This window comes from Manis javanica, chromosome 3, assembly GCF_040802235.1.
Source record: "Manis javanica isolate MJ-LG chromosome 3, MJ_LKY, whole genome shotgun sequence".
NCBI lineage: Eukaryota > Metazoa > Chordata > Mammalia > Pholidota > Manidae > Manis > Manis javanica.
This window is the reverse complement of record NC_133158.1, coordinates 123,946,667-123,973,396: the sequence shown is the minus strand read 5'-3', so window position 1 is coordinate 123,973,396 and position 26,730 is coordinate 123,946,667. Positions and strand designations below refer to the sequence as shown.

The window sequence follows — 26,730 nt, the reverse complement described above, 5'->3', positions numbered from 1 at the left end:
AATGTTTTCCATGCTGTCGGATAGCCATTAGCCATATTTTGAATGGTGGTTCTAAAGCAGAGGGCAGGAAGGGGAAATATCAGAATCTAGGGAAATATAGGATCTCTAGATTAAATAATACAGTTCTTAATTATGCAACAAATAAGAGTCCTTGAAAACTTTAATTAAAAAAGACTTTGGGTATAATTTATACAATAAAACTGACCAATTTAAGTGTACAGTTTAATGAATTTTGACAAATGTGTAGTATCATCTGATCACCACCACAATGAAGGTAAAGAACATACCCATCACTCCAAAAAGGAGGCAACCAATTTCCCTCTTCCTCACCTCTAGCATTACCAACCACTAATCTACTTTCTGTAACTATAGTTTTGTCTTTTCTAGAATTTCATATAAATACAGTCATATAGTATGAGTCTTTTGTGTCTGACTTCTTTTCATTTACCATAATAGTCTTGAAGTTCATCTTTGTTGTTACAAGTATGAGTATCAGTAGTTCATTCTATATAGTATGCAATTTAACTTTCAGCCTGGGTTTGGATAGTTTATATTCTGAATTTGGGTCATTTTCTATGTATGATTCTTTCACTACCAGTATTTTACCCTTAAATTTTCAGCACCTTTTCCAACCCTGAACTCTATCTAATCTCTGTCATATTTTGTTGATAAGGGTATAGTTTATTCCCTATTGTTTTGTTGCCGTGACTGTGAGAATTGGATAATGTCTCCATGCTAAGAAGCCATAGCTCATAACTCTTAATCCTTCCATTTGCTTTTTTTTATTCTTATTATTAAACTCTCTTCCAGTTTCTTTATGTTGGACACTGTCCCGAATTTTTAAGTTTTTCATATCTATTCTTCATAATGCTTTCGGCTTTCAGAAGTGTTCCTGTTCTTCTTCCTCTGACAATACTAGAAGCTGAATATCCTGGAAAACTTTAGGAATTAAATATCTTTATATGATTGTCTTCATATGCAGCAGTACTAGGTTTAATGTTTTTGACCAGTTTCAAAAATGTAAACATGTAATATTGCCTTTTTTTAAAGCATACATGAGGACTGTCTCTCTCATTACTCCTTTTTTACTTTTTTACTCCACTACTTCTTTCTTAAGCTCCTTCTAAACCAGATTACCAGCTATTCCATAAACTCGTGTTGAACTTTCCTGCCACTGTGCCTTTGCTATGATTTTGTGTTGATAACCACAATTTTAAAAATACACCTGTTTTTGCAGTGATTATAGACTTTATGTTTTTGCAGAAATGTAGAATGACTGTTTTTGACCATAATTTCAAGAATGTAGATATTTATATAGGTGTGTCCATTTTTTTCCTGACCGTAAATGAAGCTGATTTCTTACTCCCTTTTTTACTACCTTTCTGTCCCTTCTTATTCCCTTAAACCCCTTCCAGATTGTGTTATTTTCCATCCCACAAAGTCTTGATAAACTTTTCTCCTCTCTGATGTGGTTCTTCTTTCGTGAAATGTTCTCCCTCTGTTTGCCCCTTAGTTTAGTCTGTTGAATGTTCCTCTCGTAAAGTCCAGTCATCTATGACCTCCTTCATTAGACTTTTCTTTCTCACTGACTGCTTTTCCTTTAAATTCTGTGTATATTCCTTCATTTACTTTATCTTTGAATATAGCTCTTGGTGTTTTGTTCTTAATCTCTTCAGCAGTAAACTTTGGATCTTTGTTCCTTTTAAAATGCAAATGTCTTGTAGTTGTAGATCCATATGTCTTAAATTATAATAACTACCTTACCTTAAGCTTCTTTGCAAAAGATTTAGTTTCATGACTATGTTTTGGTTTTCTTTCTAATGTCAGACCTTAAGAGGAAAAAAGGTCGATTATACAGTCATATATACATGACTATAGAAAAGTTATAATTCATTTTTTTCTGACCATTTTTACATAATAAGTAAAATAATTTTAAAGCATAGTAAATCATTGTTTTTCTTAGAATATTTTCATATTAAGTAGTATTCTGCTGGAGTCCCTCCTCTCTCTGCGACAGAGAGAGATTCTTACTGCGTTTGCATTTCAGAAAGCCTGGAAACTATAGTCACTAATATTTATAAGCCAAGTTTCATAAGAAATTTATTAATTCTTAGTCTTCCCATTGTATTATTGAACTAGCCAAAGAAAATATCTTTAAACCAATTACCTTACTGCCAATTTATGTAGTTGCTCTTTTCAAGATTCTAGAAGACAAAATATATTGCCATTTTAATGATTTGAATAGATAGGTTTAAACTTAGAACATTGCCAACTTAAGTCTTACAAAGTTTCATATATTTGATTTGGTAACTGTGGAAATTACATAGACTACTCTGACCCCTGTAGGGACAACTGTGTTTTTATTGCAGTTAAGATCACCTAGAGATGATTTGACCCATAGTTCCCATCTCAGTGTACACATTGAGCAGTGACTAATTTTGGTTCCAGAAAGTATCTGCCTCACTTCTCTCTAGAGCCCTGAATGTAATTTTCAATCTCAGATTTGGGAGCCACTGGTGCTCCCACTGCCACAGAAAAATGTATTTGACATATGTCTGATTTGAACTGAAAATACAACTTCACCTAAGAAAAACAGGTTGCTAGGTATTGTACAACTCTTTATATACCCTTTGGTCAGATAGGCTTTTATGGGTTCTGGGAACTTATCCTATTTATAAATTGTTCACATAGGAAAGGATGTTTCAGATCTTAAGAAGTAAGTTTTTGACATATGAAAATTCGGAAATCAGAACCATCTTACAATGCACCAGAGAAAATTAGGTTAATTGCTTCTTTGAAAGTCTTGAATTGGTCAGTGACCATTATTCCATTATTTAATCGGTCAGGCTACATTGCCTGATATCAGGAGAGGTATCTGAGGAAAAAATTAATAAACACATTTCAACCATATTTATTTATTTATTCATCTACTCTGCTAAAATCTTGATCTCCAACTATATGCCAAATAGTAGTTTAAGTGCTGGAGATAGAGCTATAAATAAAACAATGTACCTGGAGAGCTTCAGGGATCTTAATTCTACTGGAAGAATATGCATAGGGTAAAGTAACAGTGCTATGAAGTATCTCCATGTTTCATATATGAAGTGTTGTGATTACTGAGTGACACAAGTAAAATTTGTACCGTATTACCCTGCCTCTATAGCATAGCATTATAGGCTTATAAACTAGTTAATAATATAATGGACACTTACAGAGCAATTAGTATGAGCCAGGTTCTGTCCTAAGTGCTTCATAAATATATTAGCTCATTTAATCTTTATAACAACCCTGTAAAATATGATTCTTATACTGCCCTTATTTTATAGCAGCACAAAGTAGGATGCAGAAGAGTAGTGACCTGGGATTAGGATTTAGGCCATAGCAATTTAACTCACTACCATCTATGTTCTTAACTATTATATTCTACTTAGTTTAAAAATTGACATTATGACAGATTTTCATGTCCTTTATGAGATTTTCTTGGTGGTTATACCAGTGATCACTTATGTAAAGTCCTTTTTAATCTTTTTCACATTCTAGGTTATTTTCCCATAAGTCATACTTAACAAAGAATAATTGAATAATTATACCATCTCCAGTCTTTCTGATACTGAGCTAAATAAATAAAACATAAATTGTATCTAGGGTCAGCAGTTCTGTCAACTTTTGTTTATCTTCAGCATTAGGTTTAGTGTTTTGTAATTAACCTAAGTCCAAAATCAATTACTAAAATGCTGTTTTAGACCTGCCATCTCCAACTTCTAAAAAAGTCAAGAATTTAATACAAAATTGATGGGTTCTAATTTATCTAATTTTTAAAAATTATACCGAATTGCCAGTAAATAAAGAAAGAAAAAAGAGGAATAAAGCTCCTGAAACTCTAAAAACGAAATACATAGTTTCTATAGCATTAATTACATGAATTTGTCTAAGTGCTTATTAGTAAACCTGTTTCTGCTTTTCTTATTATTACATCTATATAGTATATATTATTTTTATATATTAATTTATAAATCCTCTTTTTCTTTTTTAGTATACTGTGTGGAATTTTGTTCCAAAAAATTTATTCGAACAATTCAGAAGAGTGGCAAACTTCTATTTTCTTATTATATTTTTGGTTCAGGTAAGCTTTATTACTCAATAGATTAAGTATATAGACCTGATTTCTAAAAATGTATCTTCAGGGAAAACTTACATTTGCATTCTAAATCATTTGACTATGGGACCATTTTTTTTCTGAAGAGTTCCCCCATTGTATACAGTTTATACAATCGTTTAAACCACATACGGATTTCTAAAAAATAGACTATGCATTTAATGATAAATTGTTTTTTGTTTCCCCATTGTATACAGTTTATACAATCGTTTAAACCACATACGGATTTCTAAAAAATAGACTATGCATTTTATGATAAATTGTTTTTTGTTTCATCACTGCTGCTCAGTGGTGCTGATAACAATAATCAAAACCAAGAAAACAACATCATCTTTCAGATTCTGTGCCTCAAAACATAAATATTGTGGCTTTTAACGTATAATATATGTTTTGACACATGTCTGTGCATGGAACCATCTTTGTACAAAACAAAATTTTCTTTGGCTTTTCTTTTCTTTATTTAAATTTTACTTTTATTTAAATTAAAAGTTTTTTTATTAATCCCCCATTAGTATAGATTTCTACCAAGGAGACCATTTCCTTAACTTAAATCTGAATTCATTTTAAACTCTTTGATGGTTTCTTAATTTTCACATTGTGCTTTTTTTCTATCATCAAAATATCAAGAGAACTGCTTATGAGACTGACTATAAGTCAAGATTTTTAAATACTGATTGTCATTTTCTTTTAAAGAGGTTATTTTCTGATAATACCTTAACAGTCTCTTTCAATGTGGCATTGCATTTTTGTATAAACTCTGAAATTTTTTTTCACTAAAACCTGGGATTTCAGAAGAAAAAATCTTGTCAGTGATTACTTGAAAGTTTGAGGAAACATTTACATTTTTTAAAAAAGAAAAGGAACTTCTGTTTTCTGTCAGTATGTTATCAGCTTGGTTTTTGTGGAAAAATAAAAAATTTATAATAACCATGTCCACATATTGCATGTATCTGTGAAATTACTATCTGAGGTCAGGAAATTACTATTCAACTTGTTTCTGGAATAGAAATTTCATTTAGTTGACCCATCTAGAGTAAAGGCACATTAATACATCATTAGATCCATGTTATAACTAACCAAACATAATTACTGCAAAAATTGCTTCTCCAGCAATTCATTGAAACCTCGGCAATATGATTTAGATCATAATTGGAGCATCATTTTCTGAGCTGTGCTAGATACAACAAAATCACTTTAGAAAAAAAACCCATACACTAGTCCCATTCCTTGTTCTCTCTCAATTCTCAAGGTTATTCTGAATCCTGGGTAAAAATTGCTGACAGACTTCAGCATTTATCAGGGTGGGCAAAGAATGTGAAATGAGGTTCTGAGCAGCTGAATCTCCACTCCTAGGTATACTGAGGAAGATCTTAAATATTCTGTGTTAAGAAGGCATGAGTTCACTCCAGCAATATTTGTGGGTATGCAATGGACTTAGTCTACTAACCCCATATAAGTGAACTCGTGAAACTGAACTAAACTATATGAATGTTACCTCTCCTGGACCATGATATACATTTTGTATAGTGTTCTCAGAATTCCCAATATGTATGAGATTTTAGATGTTAATAGTATGACCTGTACCATATAAAAATATAATACTGTGCATTCTTTTTTAAATCTAGCTTATGATTGATACACCTACCAGTCCAATTACCAGTGGACTTCCATTATTCTTTGTGATAACAGTAACTGCCATAAAGCAGGTATGAAATGCTTTCTATTGTTGTTTTCCCCCTAAGTCATTCAGAAGTTGCTAAATATTTCTGCTCCAAAGTATCATTTATTGTGAAAATAATTTCCATATGAAAGTAGTAAATTTTGCTTGATATTACATATTATAAAATTAAATTGAGATAAGCCATTCTATTCTATTTCAGGTACCTGGGGGCTCAAGGAATGATTACCATTGTTAAAATATGTTGTTCCATTGACATACCTAGGAACCACCCAAAAACAATCATTTTATATGTATAAATCAATTTATGAAATAGGTTAATTTTCATAATCATCTTTGTAGATTTTGGCAATAAGGAAATATAGGGATCAAATATAAGGAAATCAAAAGGGATATATTTATTGGGATGGAGCCTGTATTTTTGGCATGAATGTTGAATTAAAATGATGTAGTGCTTTCCTACTTTTTTACGACTTTCTCTGATGAAGTTAATTTTTATGTGAAGTAGAACCCTACAGAAAATAGCTTCAACTAAATCTTGAATTTATCCTAAAATCTAGGTATAGAAAAACAGGATTATTGGATAAACATGCCAAATAAGAAATAAAGAAATTTGTAGAAATGTCGTGTCTGTATAGCTACTACACTCCTCAAAAAATCTTATCAGGAGCTCAGTTGTACAGAGATGATCTCTTCTACCTGAAATAGAGTTAATTGAATTTTTTTGTCTAAATATTACAAGTTTCCATTTTATAAGATTTAGGGATAAGGTTTCAATTGACATGGAAATAAAATTGACAAACATTTTATGATTCTTATAATATAGGAATGTGGCATATTCTTTATTACTTACATAGGAAGGATAGGAGTCTACAGATTAATTTATGTATCTTCTGTGTCAGAATATCATGCTACTGCTCTCACTAAATTTGATTTCCCTTCACTGTTCTGTTGAAAGGGTAATTTGTGTAAGTCAATAACATCCAGATCATTTCATACAATTACATATTTGCTTGGTTCTGCATATTGCCATTTATTTTATCAAAGTAACTCATATTTGTTCCCTACCTCTTTTCTACACATAGTTCCCTCTTGGGTGCTTTCATATAGTCTGGTGTCTTAAAGTACCATTTATAGGTTGATGGTTCTCAATTTATACGTATTTTGAAACTATCCCCTGAACTTCAGACACATATATATACAACTATTTGTGCAGCATTTCCACGTAGATATCTTAGGCTTTTCCTGACCACCATTATCATTCTTTCTGGTCTTTTTGTCTTCATGTCATTTATCACTACCTGCTGTTCTATTGAATAAATATTTGGAACTTTGTTGCTTTCATTTGAATGGTTAACTCTATGAGAGTAGAGACTTTGTTTTATATACTAGTTTATTCCCAGTGATGAGAACAAAGTCAAGCATATATTGGACCTTAAATAAATACTTGTTTAATAGATGAATAAATGAATGAACTGACTCTTTTTTTAAAGTAATGTAAAATAAATATAGTACTTCTTGACCTGCTTTCCCAGTGTGTATTTGGCCTGATGCAGTCTGGGTCTAGTTGGAATGTGACACTATTAACTGAGTTGGAAAAATGCTGGTGAATTTGTATCTGCAGAAATGAGAGAGTCTTAATATAATAATAATAGTAATTCACAACCTGTCACCTTCCAAAATGGGTTAAGTAAAAACACAAAAAATCTGAAAGTAGGAAGATTATACTTCAAACCTGTGTTAGTATGGTTATTGCAGTTAAGTACTAAATTTACTTGAGAGCTTCCTGACAACCAAGGCAAAGGGGAAATATGAAAAGTCATATAATTTTCAAAGAGAAAACTTCATCTATAGGATTTTTCTCCCCTTCTCAGAAACAATTTCAGGACTCAGAGTAGTAAACTGCCAGTGAGCCCATAGGGTGTTCAGAGAGGGTGGAACATTGAGTCTGGAAAATTAAAGGCTTCGTGGAAGAAACGTTATTAGAGATGAGACTTGGAATATGGGTAAAATGAAAATTGGTAAAGAAGGTGAGGTAGAAACAATTTGGGCAAAGGCCTAAATGTAAGAAGGCAAGCCCTGTTTTGGACATGTCTGACTAATGTATGACCCTGCGTAGGAAAGACCTGAAAGGTAGGTTGGTACTAAATTAATGAAGTTGGAAGATTCTTTGCTTTAAGCATTCGGAGTTGTTGATGGTATTTTATACAAGATAGTGAATTAAAATGATGTTTTGGAAAGATTAATCTGGTGGTAATATGTAGGATGAGTTAGAATTTGTAAACCCGTGTTAAAAAAATCATTATTATTGCTCTGCTGTTATATCATCTGACTGTAAAAGGAAATGTGCTTTTTGATAGATTCAGAAAAGATGTTTTGACTCTCAATTAAATTTCTCTAAAATTGACCTGCAATATCTTAAGTGGGGCCAACATAATTTAAGTATCTTTAGAATACTTCTGCAAAAGGTTTCTCCCTGAAAAAAATAAACCTTCAAAGGAATCTTTAATATTTGCTTTATATTTTATAGTATAATATTTAAGGTGATAGATACACATTTAAAAAAAATAGAAACAATACAAGATAGCATATAATAAAAGTCTCTTATACTTCTAACCCATAGCCTCCTAGTTCTCCTCCCCTGAGGGAGTCATTATTTTGACACTAGTCCTGATAGCTGCAGTGTTCACATAGGCAAGCATGTATTTTTCACAAGTGGTAGCATAGAACACACACCTTTTTATACCTTATTTTCCCTCACTTACTGCTATTCTTTGATATCATTTCATTATCTGTACTTGTGCTATACCTCTGAGTTCTTGAATTTTCTCTAAAATAGCACAAGAAGTCTTTTCCATTTAAAAAAAATTGCCACTACTTAACATTTAGTCCAAAGATTGTGAAATGTTTTGTCTGTTTCCCTTTATAATGATGATCCATATAGCCTACCATATTTTTTTAACGTACAAATCATAATTAGTTATGTTAGTCTGTTAAGAAAGTGAAAGAACTTCAATTTCAGAATCTCTTCATTTTTTTCTATTATATTGTCTGTAATAATACCCTGAATTTATATTTTATGACTAAAATATCATTTGTATATAAAAGCGATAGAACTTTTTCATTGAAATAATGTTAGGAAGAGGTAGGAATCAAGAATGACTCCCAGATTTCTGGTATGAGCCGCTCAGTAGATGATGATGTCATTTGTCAAGACGGGAAACACTGAAAGTGCAACAGATCTTGAGGGATAACATCATCAGTTTAGTTTTAAATGTTTGATAAGAGATATCAAAATGGAAATACAAAGGAAGGTGATACAGAAGGAGCCTCCCAAAGGAAAATTGACAAGGAGTGACTAGAGAGGTGCTGTGAAAACCAGGAACATGTGTATAATTAAAACCAAGAGAAATGTGTTTTCAGTAGGATTGAATGCCAAATACCTATTAGTACATGCATCAAATGGCCTAATGTAATTCTGGTGAATGAGATGCTTTGGGGAAATTTTTGTTTTTCTTATTTGATAAAAGTATCTTCTAATTGTACTAAAAAGGGTTTTCTTTATTCTTTTGATATTTACAGGGGTATGAAGATTGGTTACGACATAACTCAGATAATGAAGTAAATGGGGCTCCTGTTTATGTTGTTCGAAGTGGTGGCCTTGTAAAAACTAGGTCAAAAAACATTCGGGTATGCATTTAGTAAATAATAGAAATCAATTATAATTTGATATCACAAATTTTAATCTGATTATATTTTTGTTAAAGGCCTGCTTTTCTATTTTAAAATGTTGTGATAGGCTATTAGTTTAGAACCCAGTAAAAGTAAGTCCTTGCCTTTTAAAATCTATATATTCGCTTTTCTCCCCAAATTCTTCTTAGGTTGGTGATATTGTTCGAATAGCCAAAGATGAAATTTTCCCTGCAGATTTGGTGCTTCTGTCCTCAGATCGACTTGATGGTTCTTGTCATGTTACAACTGCTAGTTTAGATGGAGAAACTAACCTAAAGGTTAGTTTGAGTGTTCGTCTGGTAAACCAAAGGTTATAGTGATATTTTCCTTCACTAAGCTAATAACATTTGATGTGATATGGTATGAATTTTTTAAATTACTGAAACTTAAAAAATTAAGTTTTTTAAAAGAAATAATCTTATGTATTTATTTCAAGGATAGCTTCATATGTGGTGTAGTCAAGTAAAAGAAAAATGGGAAGTGTTTTTAGGAAAAATGAATTATTTTAATATTTTGGTACTTTTTTAGATAAGGGACACATTTAAATTTTTCTGAATTTTCAAAGTACAATCAAGGATGAAATTAATGTTTTTCCTGTAAATTACTTTAAATAAACTTTGAGCAGTATTGACTGTTAACACAGTCACCATTTCCTTATATGCAAATGGCCTCTGTAGACAGGTAAAATCACAGCAGCTCCTTTTGCTACTTACTATTTTACATCCTTCCGTCTCCTGTCTAGCTAGTACATACTGAAGTACATATGCTATGATTTCATCTGTAAAAGAGATTTAAAATAGATGATATATAAGGTTCCATTTGGATCCTGAAACTGTGATTTAACACCTTCCCTTTTTTTTTCAGACACACATGGCAGTTCCAGAAACAGCAGTATTACAAACAGTTGCCAGTTTGGACACTCTTATAGCTGAGATAGAATGTCAGCAACCAGAAGCAGACTTGTACAGGTATAGTATGATATTCAACATAGTCATTTTTTAAGTCCTGTTTTCAGATCTCATTTGTATGGTCATGAAGATATAATGAACTCTTTAGCTAATGGAAGCCTTTATTAGTTGGAGATAAAGGGAAGATCGATTAAGGGGAAAAAAGCTAAAAGAATTTGCCAGAACTCATAAGCCAAGGTGTAATCTTGAGAAACAGTGCTTTTATTTTCACTTTCTTTCCCATTATCTTCTACTTCAGTATAAACTGGTTCTACAATAGTAAACTTCATAATAGTAGTTACAGGAAAAGATTATTTCATTAAAAGAAAATAATCTCGTAGTAGGGGGGCTGTATGTGTGTACTCCATGAAGTCAAGGGCTATGTCTTTGTGTTCACTAGGAACTACTTTTAACGTTACAATTTACTAAATACAATGTAAGTCATCCTTCATTGATATGCTAATCATTGTGGGCTATGGAATGAAAACAACTTTTTATTATTTAAAGACTAACATGAGAAACTGAACTTATTTTTACTCAGTAACTGGTGATAGAATATAAATTAGAACCACACTGTAAAAAATCACTCTCAGCTTCTTGTCATATTATATATCCCCATCTGTTGGTTGAAATGTTTCAAAAATCTAACCATTGGCTTTCCCCAATCTCTTATGTATCTTTGTTCTGGATCCATATATTTATTTATAATTGAATTTTCTCTGAATGATATAAAACTCTTGCGTTTTTCTCAAAGTCAAATGCAGTATGGAATTTTCCAATAAACTGTAAAAATTTGGAGTCCCGTGCTTTAAGAGCATTTAAAATCTATGAAAGAGTTAACTGTGAAGTCTTCAGTAGTTTTAAAATTTCTGTATTGCTACTATTTCCTGGTCTCAGACAATGGTGGGTCGTAAAAAATTTTTTGGAAACTAGAAAATGATGCAGCATTAAGCAAACAAGATTAATCTGAGATCAAGTATGACTATTGCTTTGGTGGATGGGTTTTTACATTCTCTTGGAAAATGGGGAGAAAGTAAAAGAAAATTTTAATAGGAAGTAATTCACTATTAAATATAAGGTGTTCCTCTTTGTCTTCCTCTTCTTTACTGAAAGAATATATTGTTTTAAATATGAATGTAATATAACTACTGCAGAATACTTCCCTAATGAAAGATAATTATACATTACTTAAAAATTTTTATTGGTGTTTTATTTATTCATGCAGCAAGTTACTAATGAACACCTGTGTAGTCAATATGATAGGTGATAAATAAGATGAATAAGCATAGTTTTTGTCTTTGAACTCATAGCTGTAAAGATACTACATATATGTGTGTGTGTGTAAATTATATTTTTTCACTTGACTATATGCTGTGTATAGGGGAAATAATGAAACCATTTTAAATGTCCAAGTAAGAGAATGCTTCACACAGGTATATGATACAGATACAAGATGAAATATGTAGATAATAAAAGTGATGTTTTCAAAGAATTTAAAGATATAACATACTGAAATACAATGTTAAATAAAATGAGATACAGAGTTGTAACTCTCTTGTGATCCTAATTATATAAAAAGGAATGTGTCTGTATGTATTAGGTAGCTAAGTAGCAAGATAGAAAAATAGATGGATACAGAGAGAAAGAAAAAACTGGAGGAATTAGATGTCAGAATATTTGTAGTTATTTCTTGGTGGTAGGATTTCAGCTGCTTTTTAATTACCTTTTTTCTCCATATTTTGTGACAATTCTTTAAAGAATATGGATTGCTTTTATGATTTAAAAAATGTTTTCCATCTTACTGTATGGTGTTCTTAGTCATCATTTTTGAAGTCTGCACACTAGTCTAAGTAAACGTGTTAGAACCTAGCCATTCCCTAATCTTTCAGTTGTTTTGCTATTACAAATATTGTGTGGCACCTTATTACAAATAAGTTTACCAGTTCAAAATCCTGTTGGATAGTTCATTACTCCCTCCTTTTTGATAGTTCAGTGGGCTTCCAGAACACTAACCTCTCTTGTTTTTCCTCCTACATCACTAGTGCCTCCTTCTTAGTCTCTTGCTGATTTCTCCTCTTCTCCCTGACTTCTTGATATTAAAGCGCCCCAGGACTGTCCTTGGTTCTCTTCCCTTCTCTGCCAATACCTTTCCTTATATATGCAGATATAGATATAGATATAGACATATAAATATAGATACCCTCACTCCTTTGGTGATCTCATCCAAGTGAGGGCTTTAAAGACTGACTACATGCAGATGACCCCCAGATTTGTATCTCCATCCCAGACTTCTTTCACAAATTCGACTCTTATGTCCAACTTCCTTTTCTACAATTCACTTGGATATTTATTAGAAATCTCAAACTAGTCATGTTGAAAACTGAAATTTTTTTCTGTTTACTGAAACTGAAAATATAAAACATTTTTATGCCAACAACCTTTCCCATCTCAGTTGGTGACAGTCCATCTTTCCAGTTGTTCAGGCTAAAAATCTTGAAATCAGCCATGACTTCTTATATCCCCTCTCTGCTCACCTCTCTTCATCTCCTTTCCCATGTCTCATCTCAATCTATGGGATTGAACCTCTTACTAGTTTATCTTCAAAATTCATGCCAAATCTGACCGTCTTTCACCAATTTCACTGCTTCTAATTTGGTCCAAACCAGCATCATCTCCTAGCAGGATTACTGCTATTAAAGGCATTCTTACTGGTTTTTCTGCTTTTACCCTTCTCTCCCATGCAGTCTGTTCTCACAGAAGCAGCCAGAGTGATTCTTTTTAAATGTAAGTCAGATCATATCATTCCTCTGTCAGACCCTACACTGACTTTTCCATTTCATTGAGTCAAAACACATATCCTTAAAAAAGATCTCTCTAATTGTCCCTATCCCCAGCCTATCCTTTATGACATTTCTCCCTCTTACTCATCTTTCAGGTATACTGGCCTCCTTATCTTCCCTTGAGCATGCCATGTCCACTCCTACCTTTTCACTAGCTGTTCCTTGTGTTTACTTTCCCACCTTTTATCTAGTCTTTGATTAAATCACCTCCTCATGAGGCCTACTTGGACTATTTATTATTGCTTCCTAATCCTTCTTACCCTGTTCTGCTTTTCTTTTTTCATAACACGTAATATCTTCTAGTATACTATATACTTATTTATTATGTTCATTGCTTATTATTTCTGCAACTAAAATATAAACTCAAGGGCAGGCATCTTTGGGTGTTTTGTTCTCTGATGCATTCAAAGCATGTAGCACAGATCTAGCATATAGGAGGCCTTACTACGTATTTGTTGACAGTTGAAAGAATAAACATCTTAATGTGCTTTATTTTATGCACTTAATTTTTCCCTTTTATTAAATTACTTCTCTATGATACAAATGAAGCAATATTTGTGTGTGTATAGTTCACTTAACTGTTGAGTTGATGGACCTAACTCAGTACCAGGTACATAATAAACAATAAACATCTGCTGAAGGGATGGAGGGATGGGTGAATGACAGTTCCAAATTATTACTCTGTCATTAAAGTTGCATGAACCTTAAGCATTAAAGTTGATTAAAGGGTGCATGAACATTTTTATTGCCCATTCATTCATCAAATATTCAGTCAGTGCCTGCAGTAACCTCAGTATAGCACTAGACATGACACACAAGAATACAGTGGTGAAGAAATGATGATAGCTCCTGCCTCCTAGAGTGTACAGTCTAGTACTAAATTATTCCATAAGACAGACTTGAAAAAGTAGAATTATTGGAGTAAAGCCCTAATAGAGTTTGGCTTTTAATAAACATTGTCACATTCCTTCACAAAAGCATTGGGCTGATTTTTATCACTATGAGCAAAATATAAGTTTATGAAGTTTTTTTATTATTTCAAAATTTTATTAATATTATTATAATTTTTAAATGTTGGCTAATTTTGTAGTTCTATCATTTTAAAACTCTAGCTTTGATTCATTTTTTATTTAAAAACCCAATGTTTTTCTGTTTGTTTATTAATTTTTCTCCCTTGAACATTGTTGATTCCTTCCCAAATACCTGTTTATTAATAGGGGTTCCATTATTCCTTTTTAAAGACCTTTAATAGTTTACTGAGAGAGGCTAGAATGTGGTATGAAATGATCTCTGCCAAACCACTGGAAGAAAGAAATAAAAATTAGGAGAGCTATCTGGGAGCAGCTTCTAGCAGGTGCCTATTTTATGGTATTCTCCCCTTTTCTCTTTCCTTGGCTCCTTTGTTCCTTTAGTTCTTTTTTCTATTCTTCCCACCTTTTTATTTTTTAGACTCTAACTTAGTACTTCTACTTCTAGGGATTTTTCCTAACAAAATAATAAAACTCTACTTCTAGGTATTTATCTTAATGAAAATGTGAAAAGATATGTACAAAGATTGTTCAGGTCTGCATTGTTTAGCTGCTCCATAAAAAACCTTAACTTCAATCAGTAGTGAATTGTTTAAATAAATTTGTAGTAACCCCAAAATGTAATAGTATGCATGGCCATTAAAAATGCTACAGATCTACTTTTTTGACAGATGTTAAGTGGGTGGGGGGAGGAGGATTGTTACCAGTGGGATTTATGGTATGATACTGTTTTTGTTTTTAAGACATACATATTTATCTGTATGTGCATGGATAAAAACCTGGAAAATATACCCCAAATTATTAACAGTGTTTGTATTTGAGTAGTGGGATTCTCTTTATTTCTCTTGGCTGCTTTTTATATTGTCTGAATCATTTTATAAAATAGATTTGAGTGTATGTAGTCTTTATAACCAAGAGAGAATAATGAAACTATTTCTACTTTGAATCAAATTGAAGTGGAATTTGGAAAAAGGTCTAAGGAAAGTGTAAGATGAGTTAATCCAGCATGGATCTGGTGTCAACAGATATGAGGAGTGCCTTAGAATCAAGGGTCATAGGACAGATAAAATGAAGGAAACATGTCTCTTATTGGAATTCAGTTCAGGAAAATCAAAAAACTGATCACACATCATCTCTGTAAGATGCCCAGCTGGTTCTTTGAACCTAGTTCCAAATTTGAGGCTGGAACCAGGGCTATGTAAAATTCCACTAAATGGAGGCTTAGAAAATAAACAAAAACTATGCTTATCCCTGATACAGAGAGCTGAAAGAAGTAAAAGTAAAAAGACTAGCAAGAAACAATGAATCCAGAGTGTACAAGCATCTGTGACCTAGAAGCAGGAGGAATAATAGGGGTATTTGGAAGGGAATGCTTACTATTTCTCTGCCTAATTAAACAGTAAACATGAAACTCTGTCTAGAATGTTCTTCAACTCAAAATTTACTTCCCACTGTGGTAGAAAGAGTAATTGCATATTTGAACTGATTTTATGTTACGGAGCTGTTTTGGTAGTAGAAGTTGGAACTGAAAGGCCAGGCTGTGAAAATCTGTTAAATAGGCTACTCAGCTCTAGATCTCAGAACAAGCAACTGATTAAAGAAGCTCTGGAGTATACTGATAGGTTTTTACTTACTACTCTGTCCCTACCACTTGATTCACACATAGTAGTTGCTCAGTGAATATTTGTTTGATAAATGAATGAGTGATTCTAGTCACAGGAGGCTTTATTTAGTAAACTGTGATGAAATATGTGAGCATTCATTGTTGGCTAAATAATGTATGCATCTTTGTGTAGCAATAAATTCCCATGATAACCAGACTAATAATATATAACATTTACACTGCCATTTTGGAAGCATTTTTTCATTCATTACCTCATAGCTATAGTGGAGATAGCAAGAATATTAAATTTTTTAAAGCTTAATGATTTATATTTACTTGGGTAATTTCATGAATATTGGACCATTCATATATACAAAAGGTTGGTTTTGTTTCATGTATAAGAATAGTACCCAAATCTGTCTAAAATTTTCTACCCATTGATGTCATAAGTGTCATATGTCTATATTGTTTTTTTATAACATGGTGAATTCTTTGGTAGATTCATGGGACGAATGATAATAACTCAACAAATGGAAGAAATTGTAAGGTAAGAATAAATTTGCATTATCCAATTAATTTTAAGTGTGAATTGTTTGGGGGATAGCCCAAAATCAGGTAAAGAGCAGCATAGGATGGAAAAGGGTTAATTTTAAAGCATTTAGCATTTCTTCTTCCAATAATTTGTAGCATCAGCAAGGATGAAACACATGCCATGAAAGGATATCAAAATAGTAACATCACTTATGTACTTGTATTTCTTTTTCTAATAATATCAGATAATAACATAAGGGAAACATAACCATTCTTATTCATATACTTACACATTTAAAGCCCCTCCACCTAAAGTTGAGAATACAAAAAATATTTTATATAATGTTTAGTAAGTATAAATGTTACATTCTTCTTCATTTCAGAATCATTCAACACAAACTTAGAGTATTTAGTGGCCAATCCAGAACCTCTTATTTACTCTTCTGTTTGGTTTTTTGTTTGGTTAGTTGTTATGGTTTGTTTTTCCCCAATATTCAGGGTAATTTCTCGCACCCACATGAAAGGCTTTGGAGCATTTCAAAGGTACGCTGATAGGATGAGATTACATTGTTGCTCATGACCAAAGTTGGATTTAGAACAGATTTTGGAATCAGCCCTTGAACTTCTAAATTAGTATTCCACCTCTTTTCTGGAGATAATGTTCACTTTATACTGGCTGCATGAATAAGTCACTGACATAAACAATTGAGCGTTTTTAAAATTAAATCCTTAAAACAAGCCATGAAAAATATAGTTCATCAGCATTGATGCACATTTCCAATAAACACTAACTTAGGAGCACATTCAATAAACTCTGTAACAAGGTCTTTGTAAATGTAGAACCCCTGCTGAATAACTGTCTAGGTTTATTTTGATTTCTGCAGTGACATAGTGGGACACATGTATGGATAGTCTGAACTGCATTACATACAGTATTGTGGCTGGTGAAGGAAAAGATCAATTATGGTACCAGTGCCCCTAGAGCGGTTTTTTAAAAAATTGAGCCATGTTCTTTGAGGAAGCAACCAAAAGGATAAATTATCATTTAATTTGAAACTTTCTATCATTATATTACAATTTTATATGTCGGTGTGAGCTCAAAAGTTTTTTGATTCATTCTTGGAACCACCACCAATTGAAAAAGAGCTATTTTATGACTCCTGAATAATTTATTATGGAATATCCATGGAGTGTACTCCAGATGTGACTATCTGACAAAACCATGCTTGTTAACCATGTCCCAAACACCTGACCCTCCTTGGCTCATTGGATTTTTTTAGAGTGTTTGGGATGCAGACATCTTTAGGATAGTTTCAGATTCTGTTCGACTTAAATAAATATATGGAAGTTTCAGAAAATCAAAAAAAATTAAGGCTTTCATACTTATCCATAACAGAGTCTTATTATTTTGCTATCACTAAGAAAGTACAATTTCCTTTCTAATTATTCCTTCTCGTTTTATATCTCCTTTATGGAGAGAAATTCAAACAGCAAGAAGACACGTTCTCCAAGAAATATGCAATGCAAGTAGTCAAGTTGTGCTGTTTATTCATCTTGCCTACAAAGTACTAACTGTGTTACATTTCATAAACCAGTATAATTTTAATTGTGTAGAATTTATGCATTTGTATACAAATCATACAATTAATGTTTCCATTGCATTTTAATTCTGCATTTCCATTTGAAAACTGCTTATTAATCTTGCTCAAATTTTTAAAATATCATCTTTTAACATTTTAATCTTTGACTTTGTTGTATTTTATGTTTAAAAAATTTTTAAACTGGAGGCTTTGTGGGCTTATTTATAGACATAATCTTCTTTCTGAGCCAGTGATCTTAAAAGTTACTGACATACTAAAGCAGGTATTTGTTTATATAGTAACTAACATCATCATTGACTTAGACAACTTTATAGTAGCTGAGATTTTGGTTTTATATGAAAGTACTATTGTATTATAGCTCAAGTACCTTCTGCTGAAGATGCCATTTTAGAATTTAATTGAATTTTTAATATATTCTGTTCTTACGGGTTTTTTTCTCCCTAGACCTTTGGGGCCAGAGAGTCTCTTGCTGCGTGGAGCCAGATTAAAAAACACAAAAGAAATTTTTGGTTTGTATATATATTCAAAGTTATTTATTATAAATTCATGTTGATGCTTTATATGAAATATTTTTAAAAGCACAGGTTGGATCATTACTTAGTTAAATATTTTTTATGGTAATTTTTTTATTAAGATATTGTTGATATACACTCTTATGAAAGTTTCACAAGAAAAACAATGTGGTTATTACGCTCACCCTTACTATCAAGTCCCTTCCCATACCCCATCACAGTCACTGTCCATCTGTGTAGTAAGATGCCACAGAGTCCTTATTCATCTTCTCTGGGCTACACTGTCTTTCCTGTGACCCCACACATACCATGTGCACTAATCATGAAACCCCACAATCCCCTTCTCCCTCCCTCCCCACCCCACCTTCCGTACCTTTCCCATTTGGTAACCACTAGTCCCTTCTTGGAGTCTGTGAGGCTGCTGCTATTTTGTTCCTTCAGTTTGCTTCATTGTTATACTCCACAAATGAAGGAAATAATTTGGTATTTGTCTTTCTCTGCCTGACATGTCACTGAGCATAATACCCTCTAGCTCCATCCATGTTGTTGCAAATGGTAGGTTTTGTTTCTTTCTTGTGGCTGGATAGTATTCCATTGTGTATATGTACCACATCTTCTTTGTCCATTCATCTACTGATGGACTCTTAGGTTGCTTCCATATCTTGGCTATTATAAATAGTGCTGTGATAAACATAGGGCGTGCATATGTCTTTTTGAATGTGATAAGTTGTTTTCTTTGGGTAAATTTCTAGGAGTGGAATTCCTGGGTAAAATGGTATTTCTATTTTTAGTCTTTTTGAGGAATCTCCATACTGCTTTCCATAATGTTTGAACTGGTTTACATTCCCACCAGCAGTGTAGGAGAGTTCCCCTTTCTCTGCATTCTTGCCAACATTTATTGTTCCTAGTCTTTTCTATGTTGGCCATCCTAACTGGTGTGAGGTGATACTTCATTGTGGTTTTTATTTGCATTTCCCTGATAATTAGCGATGTGAAGCATCTTTTCATGTGCCTGTTGGCCATCTGAATTTGTCTTTGAAGAAGTGTCTGTTCATATCCTCCACCCATTTTTTAATAGGGTTTTTTGCTTTTTGGGTATTGAGGCATGTGAGTTCTTTATATATTTTGGATGTTAACCCTTTGTCGGATATGTCATTTACAAATATATTCTCCCATACTATAGGATGTCTTTTTATTCTGCCGATGGTGTCCTTTGCTGTACAGAAGCTTTTTAGCTTGATATAGTCCCATTTGTTCATTTTTTTACTTTGTTTCTCTTGCCTGAAGAGATGCATTCAGGAAAAAGTTGCTCATGTTTATATTCAAGAGATTTTTGCCTATGTTTTCTTCTAAGAGTTTCATGGTTTCACGACTTACATTCAGGTCTTTGATCCATTTTGAGTTTACTTTTGTGTATGGGGTTAGACAATAATCCAGTTTCATTCTCTTACATGTAGCTGTCCAGTTTTGCCAACACTGCTTGTTGAAGAGGCTGTCATTTCCCCATTATATATTCATGGCTCATTTATCATATATTAATTGACCATATATTCTTAGGTTTATATCTGGGTTCTCTAGTGTGTTTCATTGGTCAATGGGTCTGTTCTTGTGCCAGTACCAAATTGTCTTGATTACTGTGGCTTTGTAGTAGAGCTTGAACTTGGGGAGCATAATCCTTCCCCCCCTTTATTCTTTCTTCTCGGGATTGCTTTGACTGTTTGGGGTCTTTTGTGGTTCCATATGAATTTTAGAACTATTTGATCTAATTCGTTGAAGAATGCTGTTGGTATTTTGATAGGGATTGCATTGAATCTGTAGATTGCTTTAGGCAGGATAGCTATTTTGACCATATGAATTCTTTCTACCCATGAGCACAGGATATATTTCCATTTATTGGTATCTTCTTTAATTTCTCTCATGAGTGTCTTATAGTTTTCAGGGTATAGGTCTCTCACCTCCTTGGTTAGGTTTAGTCCTAGGTATTTTATCCTTTTTGATGCAATTGTGAATGGAATTGTTTTCCTGATTTCTCTTTCTGCTAATTCATTGTTAGTGTATAGGAATGCAATAGATTTCTGTGTAATAATTTTATATCCTGCAACTTTGCTGAATCAAATATTAGATCTATTAGTTTTGGAGTGGATTCTTTAGGGTTTGTTATATACAATATCATGCCATCTGCAAACAGGGACAGTTTGACTTTTTTCTTGCCAATCTGGATGTCTTTTATTTCTTTGTGTTGTCTGATTGCCATGGCTAGGGCCTCCAGTACAATACTGAGTAAAAGTGGGGAGAGTGGGCACCCTTGTCTTGTTCCCAATATTAGAGGAAAAGCTTTCAGCTTCTCACTGTTAAGCATGATGTTGGCTGTGGGTTTGTCATATATGGCCTTTGTTATGTTGAGATACTTGCCCTCTATACCCATTTTGTTGAGAATTTTTATCATGAATGGATGTTGAATTTTGTCGAATGCTTTTTCAGCATCTATGGAGATGATCTGTGGTTTTTGTCCTTTTTTTGGTGTGTTGGATGATGTTGATGGATTTTCGAATGTTATACCATCCTTGCATCCCTAGAATAAATCCTACTTGATCATGATCGATGGTCTTTTCAATGTATTTTTGAATTGTGTTTGCTAATATTTTGTTGAGTATTTTTACATCTGTGTTCATCAGGGATATTGTCTGTAATTTTCTTCTTTTGTGGGGTCTTTGGCCAGTTTTGGTATTAGAGTGATGCTGGCCTCTTAGAATGAGTTTGGGAGTATTCCCTCCTCTTCTACTTTTTGGAAAACTTTAAGGAGGATGGGTAATAGGTCTTCATTAAATGTTTGATAAAATTCAGTGGTGAGGCCATCTGGTCCAGGGGGTTTGTTCTTAAGTAGTTTTTTATTACCAATTCAATTTCATTGCTGATAATTGGTCTTTCCAGATTTTCTGTTTCTTTCTGGGTCAGCCTTGGAAAGTTGTATTGTTCTATAAAGCTGTCCATTTCTTCTAGGTTATCCAGTTTGTTAGCATATAATTTTTCATAGTATTCTCTCATAATTCTTTGTATTTCTGTGGTGTCTGTAATGATTTTTCCTTTCTCATTTCTGATACTGTTTATATGTAGACTCTCTTTTTTTCTTGTAACTTTGGCTAGGGGTTTATCTATTTTGTTTATTTTCTCAAAGAACAAGATCCTGCTTTCATTGATTCTTTCTATTTTATTCTTCTCGATTTTATTTATTTATGTTCTCATTTTTATTATGTCCCTTCTTCTATTGACATTGGACCTCATTTGTTCTTCTTTTTCTAGTTTCGTTAATTATGAGTTTAGACTGTTCATATGAGATTGTTCTTCTTTCCTGAGCTAAGCCTGTATTGCAGTATACTTCCCTCTTAGCACGGCCTTCACTGCGTCCCACAGATTTTGTGGTGTTTAATTATTGTTGTCATTTGTACCCATATATTGCTTGATCTCTGTTTTTATTTGGTCATTGATCCATTGATTGTTTAGGAGCATGTTATTAAGCCTCCATGTATTTGTGGGCTTTTTCATTTTCTTTGAGTAATTTATTTCTAGTTTCATACCTTTGTGGTCTGAGAAGCTGGTTTGTACAATTTCAATCTTTTTGACCTTACTGAGGCTCTTTTTGTGGCCTAGTATATGATCCATTCTTGAAAATGTTCCATGTGTGCTTGAGAAGAATGTGTATCCTGCTGCTTTTGGATGGAGTGTTCTGTAGCTGTCCATTAGGTCCATCTGTTCTAATATGTTGTTTGGTGCCTCTGTCTCCTTACTTATTTTCTGTCTGGTTGTTCTGTCCTTTGGAGTGAGTGGTGTGTTGAAGTCTCCTAAAATGAATGCATTGCATTCTATTTCCCCTTTTAATTCTGCTAGTATTTGTTTCACATATGTACATGATCCTGTGTTGGGTGCATAGGTATTTATAGTAGTTATATCCTCTTGTTGGACTGACCTCTTTATCATTATGTAATGTCCTTCTTTGTCTCTTGTGACTTTCTTTGTTTTGAAGTCTATTTTGTGTGATACAAGTACTGCAACTTCTGCTTTTTTCTCCCTATTCTTTGTATGAAATATCTTATTCCATCCCTTCACTTTCAGTCTGTGTATGTCTTTGGGTTTAAAGTGAGTCTCTTGCAGGCAGTATATAGATGGGTCTTTTTTTTTAATCCATTCAGTGACTCTATGTCTTCTGATTGGTACATTCAGACCATTTACATTCAGGATGATTATTGATAGATATCTACTTATTGCCATTGCAGGCTTTATATTCGTGGTTACCAAAGGTTCAAGGGTAAATTCCTTGCTATCTAAGAGTCTAACTTAACTCACTTAGTATGCTATTGCAAACACAATCTAAGGTTTACTTTTTTTTCCTCTGTTTTCTTCCTCCTCCATTCTTTATATATTAGGTATCATATTCTGTACTCTTTGTCCATCCCTTGACTTACTTTGGGAGTAGTTGATTTAATTTCACATTTGCTTAGTAATCAGCTGTTCTACTTTCTTTACTGTGGTTTTATTTCCCCTAGTGACAGCTATTTACCCTTAGGAACACTTCCATGTATAGCAGTCCCTCAAAAATACACTGTAGAGATTTTTTGTGGGAGGTAAATTCTCTCCACTTTTCTTATCTGAAAATTATTTAATCCCTCCTTCGAATTTAAATGATAATCTTGCCGGGTAGAGTATTCTTAGTTCAAGGCCCTTCTGTTTCATTGCATAAAATATATCCTGCCACTCCCTTCTGCCCTGTAAGGTTTCTGCTGAGAAGTCTGATGATAGCCTGATGGGCTTTCCTTTGCATATGGTCTTATTTGTCTCTGGCTTCTTTTAATAGTCTGTCCTTATCCTTGATCTTTGCCATTTTAGTTATTATATGTCTTCGTGTTGTTCTCTTTGTGTCCCTTGTGTTTGGAGATCTGTGCCACCTCCATGGCCTGAGAGACTATCTCCTTCCCCACATTGGGGAAGTTTTCACCAATTACTTCCTCAAAGACACTTTCTATCTCTTTTTCTCTCTTCTTCTTCTTCTTCTAGTACCCCTATAATGTGAATATTGTTCCATTTGGATTAGTCACAGAGTTCTCTCAATATTTTTTCATTCCCAGAGGTCCTTTTTTTCTCTCTGTGCCTCAGCTTCTTTGTATTCCTCTTCTCTAATTTCTGTTCCATTTACTGTGTTTTCTACTCCATCTAATCTGCTTTTAAATTTCTCCATTGTATGTTTCATTTCAGATATGGAATTTCTTAATGATTGAATCTCTGTCTTAAATTCATCCCTGAGTTCTTGAATATTGTTGGTACCTCCATGAGCATGTTTATGATTTTTATTTTGAACTCTCTTTCAGGAAGATTGGTGATTTCAGTTTCAGTTGGCCCTTTTTCTAATGTTTGTGAGATTTTGGTTTGAACAAGGTTCCTTTGATGTTTTATAGTTGTATGTGGCATCCTCTAGTGCCCAGAAGCTCTACTCTCTGGAGCTGCTCAGCTCTGGAGTGATGTTGGTGGTTGTAGGGTGGCCATGCTGGTGCCTGTGGGGAGGAAAGCTGTTTCCTACTTCCAACTGCAGCACCTGTCTCCACTGTCAGAACCAGTGGGCCAAGCCTCTGTGCTTTGTGTTAGTAGCTGCCATAGGTGGGGCCTCCCTCTGGGTGGACTGATGGGAGGGCAGGGACTGCCAATTTGCAAGCTGGTGCCAGCAGGCCAGGAAGAAGGTGCAGCAGGCCTCATATCACAGTGGAGGGCCTCAGAGCTGAGAAGCCAGCCATGGGGATTGAGTACCTGAAGCTCCTGAAAGTTCCCAACATACTGGGCAGTGCACCCAGATAGCCTTATCTACCTATCCCTTCTCCCGAGCAGCATGCTCCATGCAATCCCCGCCACTTCAGCCACCCTCTTGCTGCTAGGAAGCCTTTCAGACTGCTCGCCTTTCCTTTGTCCCAGAGCAGCCAGATGTGGATTCCTGTCCTCCACAAATGGCTGGAATCTCAGTCTCTCCAGGTGTTTCACCTGTCTTAGTTTTCCAACCTCACTAATCTCCAGAGCACCATGCAGTGTAGGTCTGTGCTCCCAAAGCAGATCCCCAGGCCTGGGTGTTCAGCAGTCCTAGGCTTCCACCCCCTCCCTGCTCCATTCCTCTTCATTCCCCCAGTGAGCTGGGGTGGGGGAAGGGCTTTGGTCCCGCTGGATCAAGGCTTTGGTATGTCACCCTGTTTCGTGAGGATTGCTCTGTTCTCCAGGTGTATGCAGTCTGGCTCAGCCTTCTTTCCTATTGCTTTTTTAGGATTAGTTGTATTAACTATATTTTTGTATTATGCATGGTTTTTGGAGGAGTCCTCTGTCTGACCTCTCACGCCATAATTCCCAATTCCTTCTATGGTATTTTTCTTACAGAGATTATGTTGATGTAATCTTGTGTTATATTTTTCATTGTTAATCCCTATTTTTGAGTAACAGACTAGGATCCTACTCTTATATTTTCTTTATGGATACTTGCGAAACAGTGCTAGGAAGATAATTCTTGCACTACTATTAATGATAGATGAAGACCAGTACAATCTGACATCATGGTACAGTAAACCATCTGTGTAATGCCATTATGATTATTCTTAGATTCTGGCATTCAGAGCATTTTCTATTCTGTCCCTAATGCATTGTTATAACCTAACAAGAAGTGCTTTTCTATTTCTGTCTTTGTTAACACTGGTTGCTTTATCTATAATGGCCTTCCCTGCTATTTTATCATTTCAGATCCTTTTCTTCCATCAATTCTAACTCAAGTATTTCTTTCATTCAGACATCTCAATTGTAACTCAGGAAAGAACCCCCATGCCTTCCCCATTCAATAGGTTGAGTAACTGTAGTTTCCTAAAATTAGATTTAGAAAGGTTCAAAAACTCCAAAAAGAGTTGAAGAAAAGCCAAATTGTAAATCAGACAATACATGTTCTTAGATGGTTTCATGCCAGTGAGTACATTTCTCTTCTAAAATATGGTATAGAATTATTATTTTTTTAATTGGAGTATGTGTAGTTGATATATAATCTTACATTGGTTTCAAGTATATAACACAGTGGCTCACCAGTTACCTACAATATTAAGTCCTTACCCCAACTAGTGCAGTTACTGTCCATTAACATAGAAAGATGTTACAGAATCATTGGCTATATTCTATAGAGAATTCTTTTAAAAGACATTTTTTATTTTGCAGGTGTTGCTGTATACACTGGAATGGAAACTAAGATGGCATTAAATTACAAGAGCAAGTCCCAGAAACGGTCTGCAGTAGAAAAGTAAGAAAACTATTTTCATTTATTTACATGTAGCTATGTCTGTGAGTATGTACATTATTCACATTCATATAAAAACATACTAAGTCAACAAAAGATGATATCCTTGAGGATAGGAATGGTTTCTTGTATCTTGTACATTCATGTAGCATTTTGTACAACGTTTGACATACAGTAGGTACTAACCTATGACTTTAAAACAAATATTATTGGGTAATAATGAAGTCTATTGATCAGACTAAACCTCCTGCAGATAATTTTAATGTATGGACAAAATATCTTTTTGAGACTATTTGAAAATATTGTAGTGACCAAAAAAACGGGTGAAATTGGTAGGTTCTACTCTCAAGAGATGGCAGCGGCAAGCAGAAAGATTTAAGAGTAGCTTTTTGCCTGAGGGTACTCCCCAGTTCATGTGCTATATAGAGTATCAGAAAGCCTGAGCTTTACAGTGTTTAGGTATCAGAGGACAAGGTTTAAAGCTGAAAGAGCAGTTACAGTGTTTAGGTGTCAGAGGACAAGGTTTAAAGTTGAAAGAGCAGTTACAAAGAGGTAAATCATGTAAGGGAGGGAGTCACAGAAGGGAATGAACTCCAAAATCTGCACATAAATTATGCCCAGATCATTGGCTGACTTAGAACTATATATGTGCAGGGGAGACCCTATTGTACTTGATAAAAAAGCAGTATCAGAAGGCTAAAAGAACTGAACAGAGAATTTTGCTGTTTATCGTTGCAGTGGACACAGTTTGGTGTTTGAGCCTACCCAAGTTAACTTCCTAATAAAAAGAAAATCACTCTTC

General features: G+C 33.9%; 1 protein-coding gene across 6 annotated transcripts in view; it reads left to right on the top strand.

The window, feature by feature from the left end:
* ATP11B (ATPase phospholipid transporting 11B (putative)) overlaps window positions 1-26,730 on the top strand; it is a 135,023-nt gene that overhangs the window by 38,987 nt on the left and 69,306 nt on the right. For 5 of the 6 annotated variants that reach the window (XM_073232005.1, XM_073232002.1, XM_073232003.1 and 2 more), the window contains exons 3-10: window positions 4,034-4,123; window positions 5,782-5,862; window positions 9,417-9,524; window positions 9,716-9,844; window positions 10,431-10,534; window positions 16,484-16,531; window positions 18,561-18,625; window positions 25,850-25,931. In XM_073232005.1, the coding sequence (XP_073088106.1) occupies window positions 4,034-4,123; window positions 5,782-5,862; window positions 9,417-9,524; window positions 9,716-9,844; window positions 10,431-10,534; window positions 16,484-16,531; window positions 18,561-18,625; window positions 25,850-25,931 (707 nt within the window). Of the gene's footprint in view, window positions 1-4,033; window positions 4,124-5,781; window positions 5,863-9,416; window positions 9,525-9,715; window positions 9,845-10,430; window positions 10,535-16,483; window positions 16,532-18,006; window positions 18,039-18,560; window positions 18,626-25,849; window positions 25,932-26,730 lie in introns of those variants that run through there. The other variant, XM_037003537.2, reaches the window with a different exon arrangement.